Below are 24,204 nucleotides of genomic sequence, written 5' to 3'. Positions count from 1 at the left end.
GGGGGTGCCTGTCTGGGTCCCCAGAAGGCGATGTAAAGGTCTAGGGAATGGACACTGGGTGGGGGAGAGCAGAGGGGGCCTTGAGGGGGAGCTGCCCCAGCTTGGGGTCTCCCTGAGGCCAGGGCCCCATGTCTCAGGACCAGCGCCTCTGGGCACCCAAGAGCTACCCCTTCACATGACTGTCACTCCCACCCAGAGAGTGACACGGACCCACAAAAAGACCCCCCCCCCCAGACTTGGGAGAGTCCTTCAGGCCCAAGAAAAGGTCCTTCCCTCCGGGGCCCTGTTCACTCACCGTGGCCTTCAAGGTCCCCCGGCCCTTGCCAGGCTGGGACCGGGCACCTGGACTGGCACGGGGACTGGGCACTGGGGGAGCCTGCCTCCTGCCCTTGAGTTGGGGATGGCAGCTGGACCCCCTTCCTGACACGGGGTGCGGGGGGCGGGCGGGATGCCTGGAGCCTTGAGGGTGGCACACAGCGGGCAGCTGGATAAAGCGACCGCCCCCCCGCCCCCGCCCGCTGCTCTGCCACAGGGAGAAACGCCATCCTGCGGGCCGTGGTCTGCGGGGAGCCCGCGCCCCAGGTGCGCTGGCAGAGCAGCCAGGGGGACCTCAGCAACTCCAGCAAGTACCAGCTGCTCTCCGCCCCGGGCAGCAGGGAGCACGCGCTGCAGGTGAGAACCCCCTCCCCGCCCCCCCTCAGGTCTCCTTCGGGCCCTCCAGGGCTCCCCGGCTTCCCCCGCACCCCCAGGCCCCAGAGGAGGCTGCGTCCAGGAGGCCGGACTGGGCTCTGAGGCTCCAGGTGGCCGGAGGCAGGTGTGGGCCCGGCAGGCTCGCAGTACCTCCCCCGACCACCTGGGGGCGCTGCGACCGACGCATAAGGAAAGCTATGGAGTCAGGCGGCCGGGTGACAAGCCCAGGGGCACCCCGTCTTTGATGGACAAGCTACTTTCTTTTTTCTTTTTTTTTAAATATATTTTTATTGATGTCAGAGAGGAAGGGAGAGGGAGAGAGAGACAGAAACATCCATGATGAGGGAGAATCATGGACCGGCTGCCTCCTGCACGCCCCCCACTGGGGATCCAGCCCGCAACCCGGGCCTGTGCCCCGACCGGGAATCGAACCCTGACCTCCTGGTTCCTAGGTGGACGCTCAACCCCTGAGCCACGCCGGCCGGGCAATTTGGATCTTTATAACATCGTTCGCCGGCCGTACGCAATGATCCGCTTAACAACCAGCCTGCCCTGTGTGGTCAAATACTTCACGAGCTCACGTCTAATGCCTTGGCGGGCCAGACCCAATGATCTCTCGGGCCTCATATGGCCCTCGGGCCGACGTTCCCCACCCCTGGGGGGGCCTAGCCCACAGCCAGGCCGAGTAACAGGGGAGGGGGGAGTGCCAGCCCCCCACCCCCTATACCCCCCACCCCCCATCCCCGTGCTTGGCACCCCCTGCAGATCAACAAGCTGACGGGCGAGGACACGGACAAGTACTACTGCGTCGCCGTGAACCCGTACGGAGAGGCCGTGTGCTCCGCACGGCTCACTGTCATCGAAGGTGGGGTCCCCCCCCGCACCCCGCCTGCCTCATCGGTGCTCAGGCCCTTGGGGTGCCCAAGAGGAGTCAGAGGCCTCGCTGCTGGGGGGAAGGGGGAAAGGGGGGGCATAAGTGATGGAGACGGGGGTTGTGAATGGCTGCAGGTCCAGCCACACAGCTGGTTGGCAAAGTGGGGCCTCATCCTGACACGGCAGCTCTCAGGGGAGGAAAGAGCAGCTGCCCCTCAGATGGGGCTCAGCTGTGGCCCCAGGGGTCCCTGGCCCCTGAGGGAGGGGTCCCCCTGAGGCTCTGGGGTATCCACGTGTATGACGGGCAGGCCCTCCATCCCACTCATCCCAGATGCTGGGCTGTCCCCACGCCTCAGGGGATGGGGAGGGGGGTTCGGGACCCTGGCCGGTGCTCAGCCATCTTGGGGAGACCACGAGTGTGTCTGGCTTCTCCCCTCCCTGCCCACATGGACTCCCCCCTCCTCCCCGACGGTGCAGTTGGCTTTCGGAAGAAGCGGAAGAGGAACACGGAACCCCAGGAGGGTAGGTCGAAGGATTGTCCTTGGGGCTTTTGGGGGGTGGGCTATTCCTTGCCTGGCGCCCCCCCCCCACTTGGCTGGGCCCCCCACAGAGGCCCTAGGGGTCCAGTCCACAGGAGGGTGCCTTTTGATCTTTTAAAAATATAGATTTTTTTTTATTGATATCAGAGAGGAAGGGAGAGGGAGAGAGAGAGAGAAACATCAATGAAGAAAGAGAATCATGGATCGGCTGCCTCCAGCTCGCCCCCTCCTGGGGATGGAGCCGGCACCCCGGGCACGTGTCCTGACGGGGAATCAAACCGTGACCTCCTGGTTCACTGGCCATCACTCAACCACTGAGCCACACGGGCCGGGCCACGTGAGGGCCCCTTTCCACAGCTCCGTGTTGTTGGCCACGGACCACACGCCCTCCGCCCGTCCCCTCCTCACCCGCCCGCTTCCTGGGGGCGGGGCCTCATTGCCTTCCTTTTGCAGACCTCAGTAAGGAGCTGATGGACTTGCGGAGGATGCTGAGGAAGAGGTGGGTGTGGGGGTCCGTGCGGGGGGGGGGGGCGGTCCCCACCCCCAGCTGCCTCCATGAGCACTTGGGGCTCAGCCCTCGCTCCGCCCTGAGCAGGGGCAGGGCGGCTGGACCGCAGGTACGGTGGGAAGAGGAATGCTCAGTGGTGGGCACACTGGGTGCCCTTCTGCCACTTCTGAGCTCCCCTCTGGGGCCTGGTTGGCTCGTTGGGGGCGACGGGGCGGTCCGCCAGGAGAGTGCGTTTAAAGCAATAGGACCATTGCCCCCAAAGGCATCTCGCGGGGATCCTCCCAGGAAGCTGGAAAGGTGGTCGGTGCCAGGCCCCAGTCTGCACGTCCCTTTCCCGGGGTGCAGGGAGGGCAGCTCCCCGGGCCCCTGGGGGTGTCCGCTCCTGAGGCTCCCCTGGCCTCTGACCTGCCAGCCCTGCTCCCCAGCGCCCCGCCTCCCAAGAAGAAGATGGACCCCGAGCAGGTGTGGCAGCTGCTGATGTCGGCGGACCGGAAGGACTATGAGCGGCTGTGCATCCAGTACGGCATCGCGGACTTCCGCGGCATGCTGCGCAAGCTGGAGAAGATGCGCCGGGAGCGCGACGACCGGATGGCGCAGGTACCCTCGCGGGCCCCGGAGCTGGGCCTGCTGCCCGGCCGCCTGCCCTCACCCAGCCCTCCCTGCGGCGTCTGGCCAGGGACCCAGGTTTCTGAGCCGACGTCCTGGCTGTGGACCTGCCCCGATACTAACTCTGGGCTTTGGAGAAGTGAGGGCCGCTGTGTCTTGGTTTCCTTGCTGGTAACAGGGGTGTTAGAGTCACAGGTGCCTCACAGGGCTGTGGAGAGGGAGTGCGAGAGGGTGCCCTGGACACACCTGGCTGAGTGCCTGACACATAGCAAGGGTTTCTTGGGAGCCATCACCACCATCACCATCATCATCATCACCACCATCATCACCATCACCATCACCAATATCACCACCACCATCATCACCACCACCATCATCACCACCACCAATATCACCACCGTCACCATCACCATCACCAATATCACCACCACCATCATCACCATCACCAATATCACCACCGTCACCATCACCATCACCAATATCACCACCACCATCATCACCACCACCAATATCACCACCGTCACCATCACCATCACCAATATCACCACCACCATCATCACCACCACCAATATCACCACCGTCACCGTCACCATCACCAATATCACCACCACCATCATCACCACCACCAATATCACCACCGTCACCATCACCATCACCAATATCACCACCACCATCATCACCACCACCAATATCACCACCATCACCATCACCATCACCAATATCACCACCACCACCATCACCATCACCAATATCACCACCATCACCATCACCAATATCACCACCACCATCATCACCACCACCAATATCACCACCATCACCATCACCATCACCAATATCACTACCACCATCATCACCACCACCAATATCACCACCATCACAATCACCATAATCATTGTACCCTCACCATTATCACCACCATCACCATCACCATCACCACCATCACCATCACCACCATCATCACCATCACCACCATCACCAACACCATCACCATCACCACCATCACCATCACCAATATCACTACCGTCATCATCATCACCACCACCACCACCATTATCACCACCATCATCACCACCATCACCACCATCACTGTCACCATCACCACCATCACTGTCACCATCACCATCACCATTTTCCCTCACCATCACAGACCTTGGGGGCCTGTCTTATTCCCAAAGGCTTCCCGTGCAGGGAATTTTAGTTCCCATCGGCGCGCTCATTCCAGCATCTTACAACCTGTACAGGAAGTTCTTTCCCGAGTCGAACCTACCTGGAGTCCAAACCTAATGTTTCCTCTGGAAACACAAAACACGTAGCTTTCATCCTCCAGAAAATGGCCTTTGATCAGACCTCCCACCTGGGGCCTCAGCTCCCTTCCTCCACACTTTCTCACCTGCTTCAACACCGGACCCAGCACAGGGCTTTACCCCCAGGAGGTGCTCAACTCACTTTTATTAGATGGAACCACTGATGAGCACCAAGCCCTTCTGTGTCCTCAGCGCCCCGGACATCTGGGTCCCTTCTTGCTCCCCTCCCCAACCTGCTGTCGAGTCTCGGAGAACTCCCTGCTCCACGGGGCTCACGCCTCCCCCCTGCGAAGCGGGACATGCTTGTTTGCCTGGGATTTGGGGGGCCCGGGGCCTGAGGGGTTGCAGTGCCCTGAAGAGAGCCCCCCCCCGGTGGGTCTGTCTCCCCTAGTACGTCAACGCCGTCTCCAACACGAAACAGATGAAGGTCACCAAGGAGGGGGTGGCGTTCTTTGAACTGGACCTGGACCTCAAGGACCCCGAGAGCAATGTCTACCTGTACAAGGTGAGGCTGGGGGGCCGCTGGCAGGGGTCTGCGGGTCCTGGGGGCAGGGACTGTGGGTTTCCTGCCCCCCGCCAGGAATAACTGAGCGCACAGGTGTGAGCCCCATGTCCCCTGGAGTTCCTGCTTGGTGTAGACTCTTACCTCTCATGGAGCCACCGGGTTCTCCAGCCAGGACACGGCTCAGTGGATAGAGCGTCGGCCTGCGGACTGAAGGGTCCCGGGTTCGATTCCGGTCAAAGGCCACATGCCCGGGTTTAGTAGGGGGAGTGCAGGAGGCAGCCGATCCCTGATTCTCTCTCGCCGCTCCAGCCACGGAGCCAGACGGCCAGGGCAGCTCTACCTCATTCTAACGTCCATTATATTATCTACTTACTCGTGGCCCGGTGCACGGATTCGTGCGCATCGAAGATCCGTGCGATAATTACATCGCTGCAAAAAACTACATGTCAAAGCAGTACATATAATGCAGCATTATAAAATCAAAATACAAAATATTTTAATATCGCCCTTCGCCAGCGAGAGCTTTACATGGATCGCGCATGCGCGAGTCAACGTTTATTTTAAATTGCCAGCGCACGTCAAGTGTACCGGCCGGCCGGTCGGACGGACGGTCGGACGTTCGGTTGGACGGTCGGACAGTCAGTCACTTAGCCTTTTATATAGATAGATGGTGCTTAGTGTCTCCCCCATAGAACTTCAGCTCCCTGGGAGCAGGGACCCTGGTCTGTTTTATCCCCTGATGGTCCGTCCCAAGTCCCTAAAACAGTGCCTGGCCCCCCGTGGGCACCTAAGTGTTAGGTGATTCGCTGGTAAGTAATTTGCTCTGTGGCCCGAGTCACGCACCTTCGTGGACGGTTTAATCCCTCCTGGCCTGCTCTGCACGCCCCCCCCCGCCCCCCCCCGCCCCCCCCCCCGCCCCCCGGCTCTCCCTCTGCTCCAGCCCCTTTAAGTCCCGGGAATATGTCGTCCGGGCCAGTGCCTGGGCCCGTGGGAGACAAGTGCCGGCTGCTGCCAGGGTGGGGGCGGGACAGGAGGTAGTGGGGACCCGCGGAGGCCCTGAACCCCCTCTTCCTCTCCTGCCGCAGGACGGGGAGATGGTCCCCTACAGCTCCGAGAGCCAGGCCAAGCGCAGCGTGAGGCGGCTGGGCAAACACTACCACTTCCAGATCCAGGACCTGTGGCCGGAGGACGCCGGCCTCTACCAGGTCAAGGTGGAGGACGCGGAGGTCTTCTCCACGGAGCTGGAGGCCAGCGGTGAGCGGCCCTGCGGGAGCCGGGGCGGGCGGGTCTGGGGGGGCATGGCCGCGCCACGGGCGGGGGAGCTGAACGGGACGATGACCGCGGGGCGGGGACCACACATCCAAGGTCGGTATTCTCTCTCTCTCTCTCTCTTTTAATAAATTTTTATTGATGTCAGAGAGGAAGGGAGAGGGAGAGAGAAACATCACTGATGAGAGAGAATCACTGACAAGCTGCCTCCTGCACGCCCCTCACTGGGGATCGAGCCCGCGACCCGGGCCTGTGCCCTGACCGGGAATCGAACCTGGGACCCTCCAGTGTGCAGGCCGATGCTCTAGCCACTGACCCACACTGGCCAGGGCCCGTCTTTCTGTTCACAGGCTAATGGGAACCCCTCTGACCCACACGGGGGTGCCAGGGGACCCTCTGAGATGACGTGTGTGTGTGTGTGTGTGTGTGTGTGTGTGTGTTGTGTGTGGCTGAGCCGCCTGGGTTTCCGACGGCCGGCCGCACCCGGGCGGGGCGGTCACACCTGCCACACGGAGGGCGGGCGGGCGGGCTGACAGCCCCTTTCCCGCTCCCCCCAGCCATCCCGCCCCGTGTGCTGGTCCCGCTGTCCGAGGCCCGCTGCGAGGAGCGGGGCGACGCCGTCTTCGCGTGCACGCTGTCCAACCCCTGCCCCCAGGCCGCCTGGCACTTCAAGCACCAGCCGCTGCAGCCCAGCGACAAGTACGAGGCATCCGTGTCCCCCGACGGGCTGACCCACCAGCTGGTGGTGAGAGGGGCCCGGCTCTCGGACATGGGCCCCTACTCCCTGGACACCGGGCTCCACGTCTCCAGCGCCTGGCTGGTGGTTGAAAGTGAGTGGGCCCTCCCCCACCTCCATCGCGGGGGGCGGGGCGAGGGGACGTCAGGCCCAGGAGGGCACGGGGGCGGGCGGGGATGGTGCCGCCACCCACTGCGGTGTGGGCCCTTCCCAGCCAGCCAGCCCCTCTCAGCTGCCTCTGGGCCTTGGGGTGACTCAGTGGCCCTGGGGGCCCAGATTGGGTGGACGAGGAGCCCCTGGATGAGGCCATAGAACACCTGTGACCCGCCCCCTCCCAGGGGTTTGGGTTCCAGGGGGTCCCAGGGGACAGTAAACTGGACAGGAGACGGTAAAATGGTTAAGGCCCCAGCAGGGCAAGTAGGTCTTTTATTTTTTTATTATCTCTGAAAACTGGTCAAATGCCATGAAACTCTTTTTTTCTTGATGTCAGAGAGGAAGGGAGAGGGAGCGAGAGAGAGAAACGTCCATGATGAGGGAGAGTCGCTGACCGGCTGCCTCTCTCACGCCCCCCACTGGGGATGGAGCCCGCAACCCGGGCATGTGACCTTGACCGGGAATCGAACCCGGGACCCTCCGGTCCGCAGGCCGAGGCTCTATCCACTGAGCCACACCAGCCAGGGCCACGTAGGTCTTTTAACAAACTACGCCACGGCTCTGCCTCCTGATGGTTTGATAAGCAAGTGATTGTATTTCCCCCCCAAATCCTCAGGGGCCACTCGGCAGGTGGGGGTGGGTGCGGGGCTGGGGAGCGGGGGTGGCGCGTCCCCATCACTGCCTGGCCCACCGGGCTCCCTGCTCCGACGGGCAGCCGGTCCCTCTGCCAGGACCTGGGGGTCAGGACAAGCAGGGGTGTGGGGACCGCTGACCGTCGTCCCCGTTAACAGCCTCCTCTCTCTCTCTCTCTCTCTCTCTCTCTCTCTCTCTCTCTCTCTCTCTCTCTCTCGGTGGCGTCGACAGCTGGGCAGGATCAAGGCCCTCTGACCACCAGTGCTGACCACCAAGCTCAGGGGCAAGGAGCCCCGGCCTCAGACGCCAAAGAGTCCAGGCGGGCCAGCGGCCAGCGGGGGGTTCCCAGAGAGCGGGGGGGCGCCCCCGGGGGGGCCGGGTGGGATCCCGGGCGCCAGCTCCCAGCCGGCCTGGACGGAGGTGGCCTTGGTGGGCACAGCTACCCCTCGATGGGGGGCGAGGGGGCAGCCGGGGCAGCCTGGGGCCCGGGGCAGGCGGGGAAGGGCTTTCTGGAAGCGGACAGATTCGCGGCCACTGTTTCCGGGGACAACCAGCTCCACGGGGAGAGGGGCTGGGACACAAGCCTCCCGGGGGGGCCCCAGTCCCAGGGAGAAGGCGCGGGGTCAGGGCTGGGCCTCACGGGAGGTCACAAGCTCGACGGTGGCAGAGACGGCGATGGGGACAGAGGCGGCGGGCCGGTGGGGGGCTGGGGGGCGGGAGGACTGGGGGGCCGTGGGGAAGGACAGGAGGACAGTGGGGACAGCAGGGGACAGCTCTGGGGTGCTCAGCTGGGACCCGGGACAGGCAAGGGGGCCCTGCAGGGGTCGCGGTCGGGCCCTGCGGGGTCGGGGGCAGAAGGGGAAGGCATGGAGAGCTTCCTGCAGGGGGAGAGCCTGGGCGGGGGCAGGGGTGAGGATGCTCTGAGCCGGGAAAGGGGGAGCGGAGCGGCCTGGGGCGCCGGGGGCAGCGGGGCTGGCCTGGGGGGGTCTGGGGACGGTAGTGTGGCCAGAGGTCCTGGGGCCCTGGGGTCCCCCGGCTCCGAGGCAGGCAGAGGCCCTGGGTCCTGGGGCTCCAGGGGACGGGGTGATGAGGACTCTGTGGACGCCAGGGGTCTTGGGGGACCATGGCTGTCTCCAGGACAGATGCCCACAGGCCAGGGCTCCCAGGGCCCCGCGATACCTGGGGGCCGAGACGCCCTCTGGGGGCGCGGGGGTCCTGAGGGTTCGAGGCAGGAGGGAGGCCCAGGAGGTCCCGGGGGCTGGGGAGGAGAGGGCCAGGGGCCAGGGCCTTGGGGCGACATGGGGTCCAGCCTCAGCCAGGCCGGGGCCCACCCTGGGCCTGGAGGAGGGAGAGGGGGTGTGGGTGGTACCCAGGCGCCCGGGCTGATGGGGTCTGGCCAGGGGGGCGATGGCAGCAGCCACGGGCTTATGGGGGCTCCAGGCCGGGGTGCTCAGGGGCCCTGGGGCACCCAGGGAGGCGCGGAGGGAGCAGGAGGCCCAGGGGCCACGGGGTCTGGACCGGATTTCTGGAATGGGGCTCAGAGCTCCGGAGAAGGGGGTCCCAGAGGTGAGGGGGGTGCCGAGGCTGGCTTAGTGGGGTCCCGGTATGGCGACGGCTCGGGGTATTTCAGGGGAACAGGCCCTGGAAGTGGGGCTGGTTCCGGCGAGGGCTCGCGGGCGCCGGGAGAGGCGGGCTCTGTGTGGGGTGTCGGGGCGCCTGGGGGCGCAGAGGCTGAGGAGGGGGGCGCTTACAGGGGCGGCTCAGGTGGCCCTGGGGGAGGGGGAGGGGAGGAGGCTGGGGTGCGACCCGAAACCTGGGGCGCCACATCCGGAGGCCCCGGGGAGGCCGGCCCTGGGGGCAGGCGACGTCCCAGCGGTGGCCTTGAGACCTCTGCTACCATGGGGGCCGGAGGGGAGGGGCATGTGGGAGCAGATCCAGGGGCGAAGGGGGCTCCTGGAGGAGGCTGGGCAGATGGCTTTGGGGGTCCCGGCGCCACGGAGCCAGGCTCTCTGAGGGCAGGGGGCGGAGGGGGCGGAGAGGGCGGTTGGGAGGGGACCCGGGGCCTTAGCTGGGACCAGTCCGGGCGCCCCAAGGCCCAGGGTCCTGGCAGCAGGCCGGGTTCTGACCGGGGTCACAGGGATGGACCGGGGATTCTGGGGCCTCAGCACCATGGAGGCGGGGGGTCAGGGGGGCCTGGGTCTGGGGGGGTGGGGCCAGCAGGTGAGGCGGGCTTTAGAAACGGCTCAGGGGGGCTTGGTGGCATAGGGTCAGGGAGCGAGGCAGGCCACAGGGACAGGATTGGGGGTGTTGGGGGGATGGGGTCAGGGAGCGAGGCAGGTTATAAGGATGGGATTGGGGGTGTTGGGGGGATGGGGTCAGGGGCCCAGGCAGGTCATAGGGATGGTTTGGGGGCTCCTGGGGGGATGGGGTCAGAGGCCCAGGCAGGTCATAGGGATGGGATTGGGGGTGTTGGAGGGATGGGGTCAGGGGCCCAGGCAGGTTATAAGGATGGGATTGGGGGTGTTGGAGGGATGGGGTCAGGGGCCCAGGCAGGTCATAGGGATGGGATTGGGGGTGTTGGAGGGATGGGGTCAGGGGACCAGGCAGGTTATAAGGATGGGATTGGGGGTGTTGGGGGGATGGGGTCAGGGGCCCAGGCAGGTTATAAGGATGGGATTGGGGGTGTTGGGGGGATGGGGTCAGGGGCCCAGGCAGGTTATAAGGATGGGATTGGGGGTGTTGGAGGGATGGGGTCAGGGGCCCAGGCAGGTTATAAGGATGGGATTGGGGGTGTTGGAGGGATGGGGTCAGAGAGTGAAGCAGGCCACAGGGATGGGATTGGGGGTTTTGGGGGGATGGGGTCAGAGAGTGAGGCAGGTCATAGGGATGGTTTGGGGGCTCCTGGGGGGATGGGGTCAGGGGCCCAAGCAGGTTATAAGGATGGGATTGGGGGTTTTGGGGGGATGGGGTCAGGGAGCGAGGCAGGTCATAGGGATGGTTTGGGGGCTCCTGGGGGGATGGGGTCAGGGGCCCAAGCAGGTTATAAGGATGGGATTGGGGGTGTTGGGGGGATGGGGTCAGGGAGTGAGGCAGGTCATAGGGATGGTTTGGGGGCTCCTGGGGGTATGGGGTCAGGGGCCCAAGCAGGTTATAAGGATGGGATTGGGGGTGTTGGGGGGATGGGATCAGGGGCCCAGGCAGGTCATAGGGATGGTTTGGGGGCTCCTGGGGGGATGGGGTCAGGGGCCCAAGCAGGTGATAAGGATGGGATTGGGGGTGTTGGGGGGATGGGGTCAGGAAGTGAGGCAGGTCATAGGGATGGTTTGGGGGCTCCTGGGGGAGTGGGATCAGGGGCCCAGGCAAGTCATAGGGATGGGATTGGGGGTGTTGGGGGGATGGGATCAGGGGCCCAGGCAGGTCATAGGGATGGTTTGGGGGCTCTTGGGGGAGTGGGATCAGGGGCCCAGGCAGGTCCTAAGGATGGTTTTGGGGGGTCCGGGGCAGTGGGGTCAGGGCTTGAGGCAGGTCACAGGGGAGGCCCCGGAGGGTCTGGGGAAACCGGGCTGGAGAGTGAGTGGGGCTCCGGGGGTGGCCCCGGGCGCCGTGGGGCAGCAGGCGCTCTGGCCTCAGTGGGACAGGAGGGGGGACCCAAAGGCCGAGAAGCCGGGGGGCCTGGGGCGGGGTCCGGGGCGGCCTCAGAGGGGCCTTACGGTGGCCCCAGCTCCGAGGGGGGCAGGGCACCGGGGCTGGTGAACGGGGCTGGCCCTGGGGTGGGCTCGGGGTTGCCCGGGGCAGTGGGCGCCGGCGGCTCTGCTTCCTCAGGGGCCCCAGGGGCTCCCGGGGACAGAGGGGCCCCCAGCGGGAAGGGCGGGTCTGCAGGTCAGGCCGGGGGCGTGGGGGCTCCTGGCTGCCTTGATGGTCCGGGGGCCATGGAGGGCGAGGCCTGGGCAGGGGCAGGGGCACTGGGATCCAGGCGGGAAAAGGGCTCCGGGAACGCAGGGGCAGGTGCGGGGACAGCAGACAGGGGCGGAGCCGCTGTCCAGGGGGGACCAGGGCGTCAGGGTGCTGGGGACTCCCTGCTGGGAGATGGGGGGGTGGCGGCCACCTCGGGGACAGGCACAGGCGAGGCCCAGGACGGAGGCCGGAGACCCGGGCAGAGGGGCAAGTCCGCGTCGGCATCTGCCGATGGGCCGGGGGTTAGCCGAGCTCGGGCCCCAGGCCGGGGAGACCAGGGTTTTGAAGGAGGCCGTGCAGGAGCCGGGAGCCAGCCCCCCGGCTCTGGGGTGGACGATGCCGCTTTCGGGGGGACCCAGGAATCGGGGGGACCCAGGGACCGGGCAGGGGCTGCCGGCCCGGGAGAGGCCGGTGGGAGGCAGGGCCCGGGGGTGCGGGACAGCAGAGGCTCAGGGGCCAGAAGCCGCCGGCCCGCTGGCCCCTGGGACGTGGACGGAGCCGGGAGCGGCCTGGATGGCCCCCTGGGCAGCAAAGACTCTGGAGACAGACCCACGGACGTCGGGGGCCCGGGGGCCCCGCCAGGCAGAGGACGGAGAGGCGGAAGGGGGCCCCTGGGGGCTGAGGCTGACAAGGCCCTGACGGAGGACGAGGCCCCGCGGGGGAGCAGGTCCCGCACGCGGGCGGGGGCCACGGCTGGAGGCGCGGAGAGGCGGGCGCAGGAGGAGGCCGGAGGCCGGGGGCCACGGCCAGGAGCAGAGGACGGAGCAGAGGACACGGGGAGCTCCGGGGAGACCCCGCGTGAGGACGGGAGCCGAGCGGGCAGCAGGAGAGGCGGCGCGGAGGGCAGGCTGGGCGGCGGGGGCCAAGGGCAGGACGCCCCCCGGAGCCCGCGAGGCAGACACAAGATCGGCACCGGCTGCTTCTGCGAAGAAGCCCGAGGTAGGTGCCCAGCCCGGCTGGCTCCCGCGGGGACCCTGCCCGCCAGGCGCCCGCTCCTCCCAGGTCCGCCTCCAGCGCCAGGCATCTGTCCCTGCCGGTGCCCCCCAACTTGGGGGCATCTCCTCCCGGTCCAGGAAGCAGCCGCCTTCTCCTTGTGCAGGTGGGATCCGGACCAAGGGGCTTCGGGGTCCCCCCACCCCGGGCATCTGTTCAAACACATGATGTCAAAGCCCAGGGCGGTCCAACTCACGCTGGGGGTCCCCCAGGCTGTGGGCCGCCCGTCTCTGTGACTCGGGGGCCTTCCATCCACCCTGCACCCCAGATGCCCTGCTGAGAAGAGCGGGGGGTTGGGCAGAGGGCAGTTGGCAGGACCCGGGGGCCCCCAGGGGCCATGCAGGCCAGGGCCTAGGAGGCTGGGCCGTGGGGGGTCCCTGGGTGACGGCCCCAGCCTCTGTGTGTGTCTCTCCAGCCCCCCAGGGCCACTTCTCCCGGGAGCTGGCTGACACGGAAGCGCGGCTGGGGGAGGCCGCCACGCTCTCCTGTACCCTCAGCCGGGACCTGGGACCAGGCGCCTGGTTTAAGGATGGAGTCCAGGTACTGCCCGCCCCCCACCACCCCCGCCACCCCCAGCCGGGGGCAGGGCCAGAGGGAGAGCAGAGAGCAGGCCAGGCCCACGCGTCCTTCTTCGTCTTCTGAATGCACCTGGGAGCTTAGCCCACCGCCCAGTGTGTTCACAACACCCAGGATTGTAGACCCACTGTGCGCCCCGACCCCTGCCCCCCACACGCCCTGCTCTCAGCCGCCCCCAGTGCGGTTTCTGTCCCAACGACGCCTGCTGAACTCAGCGTGTCCTTTCGTTTAAAATAGTTTTTAAATTGATTTCGGAGAGGAAGAGGGAGAGAGAAACATCAATGATGAGAGAGTCATGGATCGGCCGCCTCCTGCACGCCCCCTCGTGGGGATCGAGCCTGCAACCCGGGCATGTGCCCTTGATCAGAATCGAACCCGGGACCCTTCAGTCCGCAGGCTGGCGCTCTATCCACTGAGCCACACCGGCCAGGGCTCAACGTGTCCTTTAAGGCCGCGTACAAAAGCCACTTTGTCCGCCTCACCAGGCAAGACCCCTTGGCCACGGGAGACCTCTGAGCTCTGGGGAGGGAGCGTGCCCTGGGGCTTCAGAGCTGGGGCCTCTGGTTTCATCTCTCACGTGGGCTAATGACGGGACCTCCTGCGTGAGGCTGTAGGAACCATTCAGGGAGGTGGCGGCTCACGGGGTGTGAGCACGTGGCTGGCCCAGGACCACGTTCGATGCTGGCCCGCTTGTCAGGGTGGCTCCTGCGATTGCATTGGTGACGGCCCCCGGGCGGGGTGGGGGGCGGGGGGAGGCAGAGGAGCCTGGGGGTAGGGGAGGGGGTGCTGACTGGCTCAGCTGCTGGCCTCTTTGCAGCTCAGCACCCAGGACGGACTCGTCTTCGAGCAGGAGGGCCTGGTGCGCAGGCTGCTCATTGCCCACGCGCAGGGCACCCACGCCGGGAGGTACAGCTTCGTGGCCGGCGACCAGAAGAGCGAGGCCACCCTGACCGTCCGAGGTGAGGCCCTGCCCACCCCTGCCCGCCTGGCGGTCAGCGCCGGGTGATACGCAAGCACCCGAGGGTGAGGCTGGTCTGCAGCCGGTGTCCAGCCCACCCTCTATCTGAGAAGATGGTTTTATTTTATTTATTAATTAATTAACATATTTTTAATTGATTTCAGAGAAAGGACAGGAAAGGGAGAGAGAGAGAGAAACAGGAATGATGAGGGAGAATTCATGGACTGATTGGCTGCCCCTGCACGCCCCCTACTGAGGGCCGAGCCCACCACCTGGGCATGTGCCCTTGACCGGAATCGAACCCGGGACCCTTCTGCTGCAGACAACCCCCCTCAACCCCCCATTAGCCCTCAGGTTCCTCACTCTTAGCCCAGACTTCCGTCTCTGAGCCCTGCTATGCCCTCCCCCGGCTCCTGGGGCCCCGGTCTCCTTGCCCCCCTTGCCCTGTGTCACCCCTAGATCCGCCCGTCATTGCTCCGGACGTGATGGAGAGGCTGCAGGAGCCGCTGGTGGTCAAGGCGGGGAAGCCGCTGAGCGTGAAGATCGCCTTCGAGAGCCGCCTCCCGGTGCAGGCGGCCTGGACCAAGGACGGGGCCGCGGTGGACGGCGCGGGGGGCCGAGGGGCGCAGGTGGCCCTGGGCGACGGCTTCGCGCGGCTGTGCGTCCCCAGCGCCAGCAGGAGGGACAGCGGCCAGTACAGCGTGACGCTGCGCAGCCAGGGCGGCTCCGTGCAGGCCAGGCTCACCCTGCATGTCATAGGTGCCCGCCCAGCCTCCCCCAGGCCCGGGGCCCCGGCGCTGACCCCCCCCCCCCGCCCGCTGGCTGTTTAAAATCAAAGCAGCTGCCCCCCCTTCCTTCCGCAGCCTGGGGGGGGGGAGGGAGCCCTAGGCATGTGCATTCATATGTGTGAGCGTGTGCATATATGTGTGTGCATGCACGTGCATATGCATATGGTGTGTGCACATGTGAGTGTGCATATATGCACGCACGCATATGCATGTGACATGTATGTGAAAACATAGGTGCGCACATGTGCATATGGTGTGTGCATACTTGTGTATGTGTGTATGTGACTACATACACACATGTGTGGCTGTGTATGTGTGTGGCTGTGTGCGTGTGTGTGTACATGTGTCTGTGTTGGGGTAGAGACCAGGGACACCTCTAGATCCTACCTGGGCTTCTCTGGGGGTTCCCCCCAACAGCAGGCTCATTTGCTGACAGGGGTGGGGGGTACAGCAGGCTCCCCCCCAGCTCCCCTGACGCCCCTTCTCTTCCTGCTCCTCCCCCGGGTCCCAGACAAGCCCCAGCCGCCCCAGGGCCCCCTGGAGGTGCAGGACTGCCGGGGGGCTGGCGTCTGCCTCCGCTGGGGGCCCCCCCGGGACGACGGGGGCCGGGCCGTGGAGCACTACGTGGTGGAGCGGCGGCAGGCCGGCCGGAGCACCTGGCTGAAGGTGGGCGAGCCCCCCGCCGACGCCACCAGCTTCACGGACGCGCAGGTGGAGCAGGGCAAGAAGTACGCCTTCCGCGTGCGGGCGGTGACCTCCGAAGGGCCCGGCGAGGCCCTGGAGTCGGAGGAGGTGCTGGTGGCTCCCGAGGGTAAGAGGACGGACGGGGGGCGGGGGGCTCGGGCCAGGCTGGGGCCGTCTCGGGCTCCCCACTGTGCCCGGGGGGAGGGACTGTGCAGGGTCATGAGTCCTCGGCGGGCACCGTGGAGGCGCCCCCTCCCCGTGTCACTCAGGATCCGGAACAAGATGTGGGGTCTCCTCCCAGCCAGGGCTCTGCGGACGCAGGGGACCCTCACGCGAGCCCAGGTGGGGGGCCTCGTCCCCCCACAGACGCCCGTCTGGCTGGACCCCTCGGCCACAAGCTCCCCCAGACGCCCCACTGGCCCCCCGATCCTTCCTGAGCCTCCGCTGACCCTCCTCCTCCGCCCCCAGCGCGCCCCGGGCCCCCCTCGGCCCCCGCCATCCTGTCCGCCTCCAGCCAGAGCATCACCCTGAGCTGGACGGCGCCCCGAGGCCCCGGCAGCGCCCACATCCTGGGCTACCTGGTCGAGAAGCGCAAGAAGGGAAGCAACACGTGGGCGGCCGTGACCGAGCAGCCGGTGCCTGGTGAGCGGCCCCCCCTCGGCCTCCACGGTCCCCCGGGCGCCCCCTGGCTCTGAGGTCCTGGGGTGACATCGGGCCAGATGGGCCCCGAGCCGCGGGTCTCCCCGGGGGGTGTCTGCCCCTGGGGACGCGGGGAGAAGGTGGGGAGGGGCGTCCAGGGTGAGGAGGGCAGACGCTGCTCAGCACCCACGGCACCAGGACGGCCCCCTCTGCCTGCACCTCCCCCCCAACAAGGAATCGTGTGGCTACAGTGTCCACGGCTCAGAGGGGAGACCCGGGCTGGGGGGCATCTTGGGGTGGAAGCCATTAGCCTGTCCACCCCTGTCCACCCTTGACCTTGGGCAGCTCACTCCCTGCCCAGGTCTGAGCGTCTCGTCCACAGGGGAGAGGTTTAGCCCGGCCGGCGTGGCTCCGTGGCTGAGTGCCGACCTATGAACCAGGAGGTCAGGGTGCGATTCCCGGTCGGGGCACAGGCCCGGGTTGCGGGCTCCATCCCCAGCGGGGGGCGTGCAGGAGGCGGCCGATCCATGACCCTCTCGCATCATTAATGTCTCCCTCTCCCACCCTCTATGAAATCAATAAAAATACTAGGTGTGCCGGTTAGTAATGCGGATTGGCCCTTTACCGGTTAGTAATGCGGGTTTTGTCACCAAAGAAAACACGACAATTTCAAGAGAAACATCAAAAGTGCTTTGTTCAAAGTAACGCCCATCACTAGCTGCACATTTCCCCCGTCTTTCGGGTCATTTGTGGAGACCGTCCCAATAGAACTTTTCTTGTTTTGAGGCGGACCATCCAGAGACCCCATTTCCCAGGTCTTCGCACGTTTTGAAGGGCTGCTCAGGAAGTGCGGGTGCCGTCGGTCGGAACGAGTGGTCACCTGAGGGAGCAATACAGCAAAACAGCACACACATCAAGTCGCATACATATCCACACGTGTGCAACCCCCCCTATTGAGAAAAACCCGCATCATTCGCCGGTGCACCCAGTATAGTAACACAAACAAACAAAGATAACAGGTTAAGGCGCTTGCCCACGGCCACCCGGCAAGCCAGTGGCAAGGATCGGGGGCCTGACCCCTGAGCAGCGCCCGCTGCGTCTTGGCGAGGTCTGGGTCACCCCCGCGGGCTGGAGGGCAGGCCCGTGTGGGGCCCCGGGACCCCCAGGCACTGTCCGTGTCCCATCGCCTGGTCCCGCCCCCCATGGCGCCAACGTGTGGTCTCTCGCAGAGCGGAGGTGGACCGTGACGGACCTGCGGCCCGACTGCCAGTACGAGTTCCGGGTCACGGCCGTGGCTCCCGCCGGCCCCGGGCAGCCTGGGCCCCCCTCGGACCCCGTCTTCGCTCGGGACCCCATGAGTAAGTGAGACGGCAACCCTCATGGGAGGAGGGGGGTGGAGGGGAGCCGGGGGCAGCTCTGAAGCCGGGGGACAGGACAGGAGGCTGCGGGTCAGGGACCGTCGGAAGGGAATGGCCAGGCCCAGCCAGTGTGGCTCAGTGGTTGAGCGTCGACCTGTGAACCAGGAGGTCCGGGTTCGATTCCCAGTCGGGGCACAGGCCCGGGTTGCAGGAGGCAGCCGATCCGTGATTCTCTCTCATCATGGACGTTTCTGTCTCCCTCTCCCTTCCTCTCTGAAATCAATACAAATATATTAAATTGAAAAAGAAAAGGCCTCGCTGAGAGGCCTGGGAAATGCAGATCTAGATGCTTCCGTGAGAGGCAGTGGTGGCAAGCAGCTCAGAGCTCAGGACAAAGACGTACAGGATTCTCGTCTCTGGGATCCTGGGGATGGAGAAGTCACCCACGGAAGTCCCAGGTGGCAGGAATCATGGGGATGGTTGGCGGGGGAGCAGGTTGCTGAATGAGTGGAGTAATCAGGGGAGGCTCCCTGGAGGAGGTGCCACGCCTCACGCCCCCCGGTGCTCGGCCAGGACCCCCCGGGCCCGTGAGGGACCTGCAGGTCACGGACACGTCGCACACCAGCATCAGCCTGCGCTGGGCCCCGCCGGACACTCAGGACGCGGACGAGGCGCAGGGATACGTGGTAGAGCTGTGCCCCTCGGACAGCCTGGAGTGGGCCCCGTGCCATGCGGGCACCGTGCCCGGCACCACCTACACGGCCAAGGGGCTGCGGCCCCGGGAGGGCTACTTCGTGCGGGTCGTCGCCGTGAACGACGGGGGCCGTGGCCAGCCCGCCGCCCTGGACGTGGTGGTGCAGGCCATGCCGGCCCAAGGTGAGGGCCCCTCCCTCTGCGCGCCCCCACCCGCCGCTCCCCTGCCCGCCTGGCTGGTGACCGTGACCAGACAGCAGAGGGGGTGACGGGCCGTCACGTGTGTTGCAGTCAGTCCCAGGTTCCTCGTGGACTCCAGCGCCACGGACACCCTGGTGGTCCGAGTGGGGGACACCATCCGTGTGCCCGTTCGCTTCGAGGTCAGTGCCTTTGCCGAACGGGGTGGGAGGGGCCATTGCCAGCGACCGAGGGAGCCAGGCTCGGCCCTCGGTGCCCTTCTGACCGGGGCTGGCGCTGGGCCTCAGGCCACAGGGAGGGAGGGAGGCCTTAGCCAGTTTGGCTCAGTGGATAGAGCCTCGGCCTGCGGACCAAAGGGTCCCAGGTTCGATTCCAGTCAAGGGCACGGACCTCGGTTGCAGGCTCCTCCCCAGCGCGGGCCCTGGTCGGGGCGCGTGCAGGAGGCCACCCATCCATGTGTCTCTCTCACATCGATGTTTCTCTCCGTCTCTCCCTCTCCCTTCCCCCTCCCTAAAATTCCATGGAATAATATCCTTGGGGGCAGATGAACAAAACAACCAAAAAAGGAAGTTAGGGGTCTCCTCGAGGGCCCAGCCCCGCCCACACCCCTCCCAGCCCCCTCTCTGCCCCAGGTCCCCGCAGGCCCCCCACCCACAGCCCATGGACACCCCGGAACGATCCCTTCCCACGCTCCCCTCTCATCCCCCAGGCGGCCCCGCTGCCCGAGGTGACCTGGCTGAAGGACGGCCTGCCGCTGTCGCAACGGAGCGTGACGTCCACCAAGGACGGCCTCACCCAGCTCCTGGTGCCCGTGGCCGGCCTCTCAGACAGCGGCCTCTACTGCGTGGTGCTGAGGGGCCCACAGGGGCAGGAGGCCACCCACACCTTCGCCCTCCGGGTGGCAGGTAAGGCGCCTGGGCCCCAGGCCCCAGCTGTGCGCCCCCCCCACATACACCCGGCTGTGCGGGGACCGCGCCCCAACCCCCCCACCGGCTCTTTCTTTATTTTTCTATGAAAACAGCGAGGCCGCAGGCGCCGGGGCCGGTCCACCTGCAGGAGAACGTGCCGGGGACAGTGACGGCTGAGTGGGAGCCGTCGCCGGACGAGGCCCGAGGCGTCCCGCTGCACTACGCGGTGCTGATGCGCTCCGCCGCCCACGGGCCCTGGCGCGAGGTGGCCGACCGCGTGCACACCACCCGCTTCACCTTCCTGGGCGTCGTCCCCGGCCACGAGTACCACTTCCGCGTGGTGGCCAAGAACGAGCTAGGCGCCAGCGAGCCCTCGGACGCCGGCCAGCCCTGGTGCCTCCCGCGGCTGCGAGGTGAGCCCCGCGTGCACACAGCACCTCCGGGCGCCCCGGGCAGCAGGGGGTGGGGTGCCGAGGCCACGTCTCCGTGTGTCACCGGACCCGGAGTCCAGCGGGCGGCCCGGAGCTGTGGCCGCCCCTCTCCTGGCTGACCCCCCGCCCTGCCCCAGCACCGGGTCCTCTGAGTCCCTGGCTCGGGTGGGGGTCCCACCTCCGTGGGGAGAACGGAGGGGCTGTGGGTGCCTGGGAAGCCAGATGCCCTCGGGGGGCAGGCAGTGAGGTGAGCGGCTCTCGGAAAACCCAGCCAACCAGAGGAGACCTTCGATGCAGCCCCCTGGTGTCAAAAGCAATGATGAAATCGGGCGGATTTCTACAGTTGAGACATGCCCGGAAGGTTCCACCCCAAAAAGCGAGGCTATGCTGGCTTGCCACTTGTTCTCCTGTGACTTGCTCTGGGTTCTCCTGTGTCCCCAGTGGACCCGTGTTAGCTCGCGGTTAAAAGAATAAAAAAATCCCTCCTGCAGCCGGCGTGGCTCCTATGAGCCAGGAGGTCAGGGTTCGATTCCCGGTCGGGGCACAGGCCTGGGTTGCAGGCTCCATCCCCAGTGTGGGGCGTGCAGGAGGCAGCCGATCCACGATCCTCTCTCATCATGGATGTCTCTCTCTTTCTCCCTCTCCCTTCCTCCCTGAAATCAATTAAAATATTGGTTTCTTTTTAATTAAAAAAATATAAATAAAAGCGTGAGGCAAGCCTGGGGCCCGCTTTGCAGGAAGGACACGCCTGTCCCCCGCCGCCTGCCCCCCTCTGAGCCCCCCGTCTGTCCCCGCTGCTTCCCTTCCAGACAAGGTCCCGGCGAAGCCGGCCAGCTACCGGGAGCCGGACCGCAGCCAGAAGCCCTGGTTCCTGGTGGGCCTGCGCTCGCACCTGCTCCCCGCGGGCTGCGAGTGCTGCATGAGCTGCGCCGTGCGGGGCTGCCCGCCGCCCCGCGTCACCTGGTTCAGGAACGGCGAGAGCCTGGAGGGCCGCCGCGGCGCGTACAGCACCGACACGCTGGGCGTGTGCTCCCTGGTCATCCCGGGCGTGGGCCCCGAGGACAGCGGCCTGTACAAGGCGGTGGCCGAGAACGCGCTGGGCCAGGCCGTCAGCACGGCCACCCTCCTCGTCACAGGTACCCGCCGGCCTGGCCGAGGCCGGGCTCGGGGAGGAGAGGGAGGCCGGGGAGTAGCCAGCTGCCTGCAGGGGTCCCCAGGGGTGACTGGCCGCCGTGGACTCGGCCTGGGACCCGGCCCTCGCTGGCCCTCCACGTCGGCGAGTCTGTAAGGTGGTATTTGGACTGTGTCGTGGATGAACGATGCTTGGCGTCGACAGAGAGAGAGAGAGAGGCTTTGCGTTGTGTGTGCCCCGCAAACGCCCACATTCAGCGTCGGTGCCCAAAGCCATGGCGGGTCTCTCGTTGGTAAACCTCTTCACGGTGACGAAGATCACGTAGGTTACAAAGAAAACATTTCTCGCCCTGGCCGGTGTGGCCAAGTGGGTAGAGCGTTGGCCCGCGGACTGGAGGGTCCCGGGTTCGATTCCGGTCAAGGGCACGGACCTGGGTGGCAGGTTCCCCGGCCCTGGGGGTCCGGGCAGGAGGCAACCGATCGATGTCTCTCTCACACTGATGTTTCTCTCTGTCTCTCCCTCTCTCTTCCACTCTCTCTAAAAATCAACGGAAAAAATATCCTCGGGTGAGGATGAACAAAACACACACACACACACACACACACAATTTCTCCCCAATAATCTCGTAGTTTGAACATCTCATAGTTTGAACAGCCAAATCAATAACCCTAAACACTTTTAATTATTCAGAATTTTCCTTGGTACAAAAATGGTCCCTTCAGCTCCGGCCCAGCCACCCCCTCCCCCCTGCGCCCTCTGTGCCAGGCACTCGGGGGGCCCCTCAGAAGCCCCACTGGCAGAGGTGCCTCCTATCTGGGTGCTGAGGGCGGCCCGGGGCCCGGGAAGGACTGGCCTGGGCTCAGAGAGCACCTTGTGGTTCTGGATTCGAACCCACGACCCCCGTGGCAGAGCCCAGGCCTAACCCCTTTGCTGTAGGAGTGTCCCACTTAGCAGGTGGGGGCAGGGGTGCTGCCCCTCGGGGACCAGCTGGATGCCCTGGTGTCCGTGTCTTGCAGATCCCAGCTCCTAGCCCGCCTCGCCCTCGATGGCCCTGCCCGGCCACCCAGCCACGGAGGAGGACAGAGGCCTGCCCGCCACGCTGGCCGGGGAGCCAGTCCTGAGGGTCGGACGGAGGAGGATGGCACTGGAGCCCAGGGGGGGCTTCTGGGAGGTTCCCCCAGGAAAGAGGAGGAACGGGGGACACCCAGCCTCCGGCCCCACCCACGGGCTGACCGACAGGCTGACCGCGAACTCCCCCTTCCCCCTGCTGCTTCCTTCTCCCCCGAGGACACCCCCAGGGGAGCTGCCTGCAGGGGGGAGGCCGGGCCCTGGGAGGGAAGAGCTGGGCCGCTGCGACCCCAGGGAGGGGACAGGAAGGAGGTCCCAGGTCCTGGGTGGGCACAGGGCCCGGAGGGCACGTGGGGGGCTGGGGGGGCTGCTGTCTGTGCTTTAACTCATTAAAACATTGGGCGACCAGCTGCCGATGGCCTGGAGGTGTGTTTGGAGGGAGGCTCCCAGCAGAACCTGGAGACGGGGCTGCGGGGGGGGGCGGGGGGGGAGTGGGGGGGTTCTGGGTTGTGGAAAGAAGGGGGTCACGAGGCCAGCACAGTCCAGGGGGGAGGGGGGCCCTCATCCTGAGTGTGTCTCCTGTGGGTCAGTGTCTCCAGGGTACTCGGGCCGTGCTGGGCCGGGGTCCCCCCACATGCATGTGAGGATGCACCCCAGCTGTGAGCTCTCCTGTCCCAGCGAGACTCCTGCCCTCAGAGGGGCAGAGGGCCAGGGGCCAGGGGGCCCAGGGGGCCAGGGGCCCAGGGGTCCGGGGCCGGGGGGAGGGCGGCAGGGGACAGAGCCTTTGAGTCCCATCCCCCCAGTCAACCAGCCTGCCATTCCAGACCTGACCACCAGGTGGCGCTGCAGGCCCTGCAGTGGCTGGGAAGGTGGCAGACGTGAACTCTGGGCCCAGCCCCGGGCTGTCCGACCCCCCTGTCTCCCCCAGGTCTCTCGGGGGGACCTGTCTGCTGGGCAGAGGAGCCCTGGACGGGCCTGGAGGAGGGACCTGTGTGGCCGCCTCCCTCCCACCCTCGGGGGCCTCAGCCTGGCCAGACCCTCAGCCTGGGGGCTCCTGGAGGTGGGGCCTGGAGCTCGGGGTGTCACTGAGAGAGCCCTCAGCGGGGAGGTCCGGAGGCAGGACCCTTGGGGCCTGGGGGGCCTGGACCGCCTTGGTGTTTGGGTCCTGGGTGGGGGCAGGGGGCGGGGCCACCAGGCCCTGACTGACAGGTCCTCTCCTGCTGGCTCTCTGACTCCTCAGCAGCTCGGACACCCTCCTCCGTCCTGCTGGACACGGAGGCCAGCCCCCCCTCCCCCAGCAGCCCTCCCCTCTCCTTCCTGAGACAAAGCTGGGGTCCCTGAGGTCAAGGAGTGGTGTGGGGGTGCAGCCAAAGTGACCCCCTCAAGGATGGCCAAGCGGTGGCCACGGAGGAGTGAACTGGCCGGTGCAAGAGACGCCGAGGCCGGACGGGGCCAGGGGCTCAGACCCGGCCGGGTGTCGCCGCTGGACAGCGGACGGGCCTCTCTCCCGCCCCCCCTGTGCCCACCTCCCGGGTGCGGGCAGGCCGGCCGGGCGGGACGACCGACCGCAGGGCGGGGCCGGGCTGCTGACAGCCTGGGTGTCCCGGGACGCGGTGTCCTGGGTGAGGTGCTGGGATTGGGGCGCAGGCTGGGGAGGGTGGGGCCCCCAGGGCCCGGGGACAAGCTGACATTTGGCTGCCACTGATGCAGGAGCAGGGATGGGTGCGCCCTGGGCCCTCCTGCCAGCCCCCCGCCACCCTCCCGAGGGTAGCCTGCCCCCCAAACCCACAAAGCCCCTGCCTGCAACCCACCCTGACCGTCCCCTGTGGAGCCCTCCTCCCCTGGGGTCGCCCTGAAACTCAGCCTGTCCCTCCGTCCCCGTCCCCTCCGCTCCCAGCCCCATAACAGTTCCCACCCCCAGGGGCCTGTCCTCCAGGCTGGGGGTCTCCAGGGTGCCCTCCGGGGCCTTGAGGGGGAAGCACAGTGTCCCTAAGGCAGGACCCCACTC

General features: G+C 66.3%; 1 protein-coding gene across 1 annotated transcript in view; it reads left to right on the top strand.

Moving 5' to 3' along the window:
• Positions 1-22,540, top strand: part of IGFN1 (immunoglobulin like and fibronectin type III domain containing 1) — a 29,036-nt gene extending 6,496 nt beyond the window's left edge. Inside the window, exons 5-26 of the mRNA XM_036355188.1 lie at positions 533-672; positions 1,456-1,555; positions 2,041-2,085; positions 2,556-2,607; positions 3,036-3,207; positions 4,912-5,025; positions 6,111-6,279; positions 6,852-7,124; positions 8,048-8,245; positions 11,639-12,709; positions 13,179-13,303; positions 14,157-14,298; positions 14,757-15,056; positions 15,597-15,896; positions 16,238-16,411; positions 17,638-17,766; positions 18,340-18,642; positions 18,751-18,839; positions 19,367-19,562; positions 19,679-19,978; positions 20,806-21,132; positions 22,145-22,540. Coding sequence (XP_036211081.1) covers positions 533-672; positions 1,456-1,555; positions 2,041-2,085; positions 2,556-2,607; positions 3,036-3,207; positions 4,912-5,025; positions 6,111-6,279; positions 6,852-7,124; positions 8,048-8,245; positions 11,639-12,709; positions 13,179-13,303; positions 14,157-14,298; positions 14,757-15,056; positions 15,597-15,896; positions 16,238-16,411; positions 17,638-17,766; positions 18,340-18,642; positions 18,751-18,839; positions 19,367-19,562; positions 19,679-19,978; positions 20,806-21,132; positions 22,145-22,158 — 4,733 coding nt within the window. The 3' untranslated portion in view covers positions 22,159-22,540. The remainder of the gene's footprint in view (positions 1-532; positions 673-1,455; positions 1,556-2,040; positions 2,086-2,555; positions 2,608-3,035; positions 3,208-4,911; positions 5,026-6,110; positions 6,280-6,851; positions 7,125-8,047; positions 8,246-11,638; positions 12,710-13,178; positions 13,304-14,156; positions 14,299-14,756; positions 15,057-15,596; positions 15,897-16,237; positions 16,412-17,637; positions 17,767-18,339; positions 18,643-18,750; positions 18,840-19,366; positions 19,563-19,678; positions 19,979-20,805; positions 21,133-22,144) is intronic.
• Positions 22,541-24,204: the final 1,664 nt, after the last annotated feature.

The sequence above is a fragment of the Myotis myotis genome, unplaced genomic scaffold (assembly GCF_014108235.1).
Source record: "Myotis myotis isolate mMyoMyo1 unplaced genomic scaffold, mMyoMyo1.p scaffold_m19_p_21, whole genome shotgun sequence".
NCBI lineage: Eukaryota > Metazoa > Chordata > Mammalia > Chiroptera > Vespertilionidae > Myotis > Myotis myotis.
Note: the sequence above shows the minus strand (reverse complement) of the source record. Positions and strands in the feature narration are given on the sequence as shown.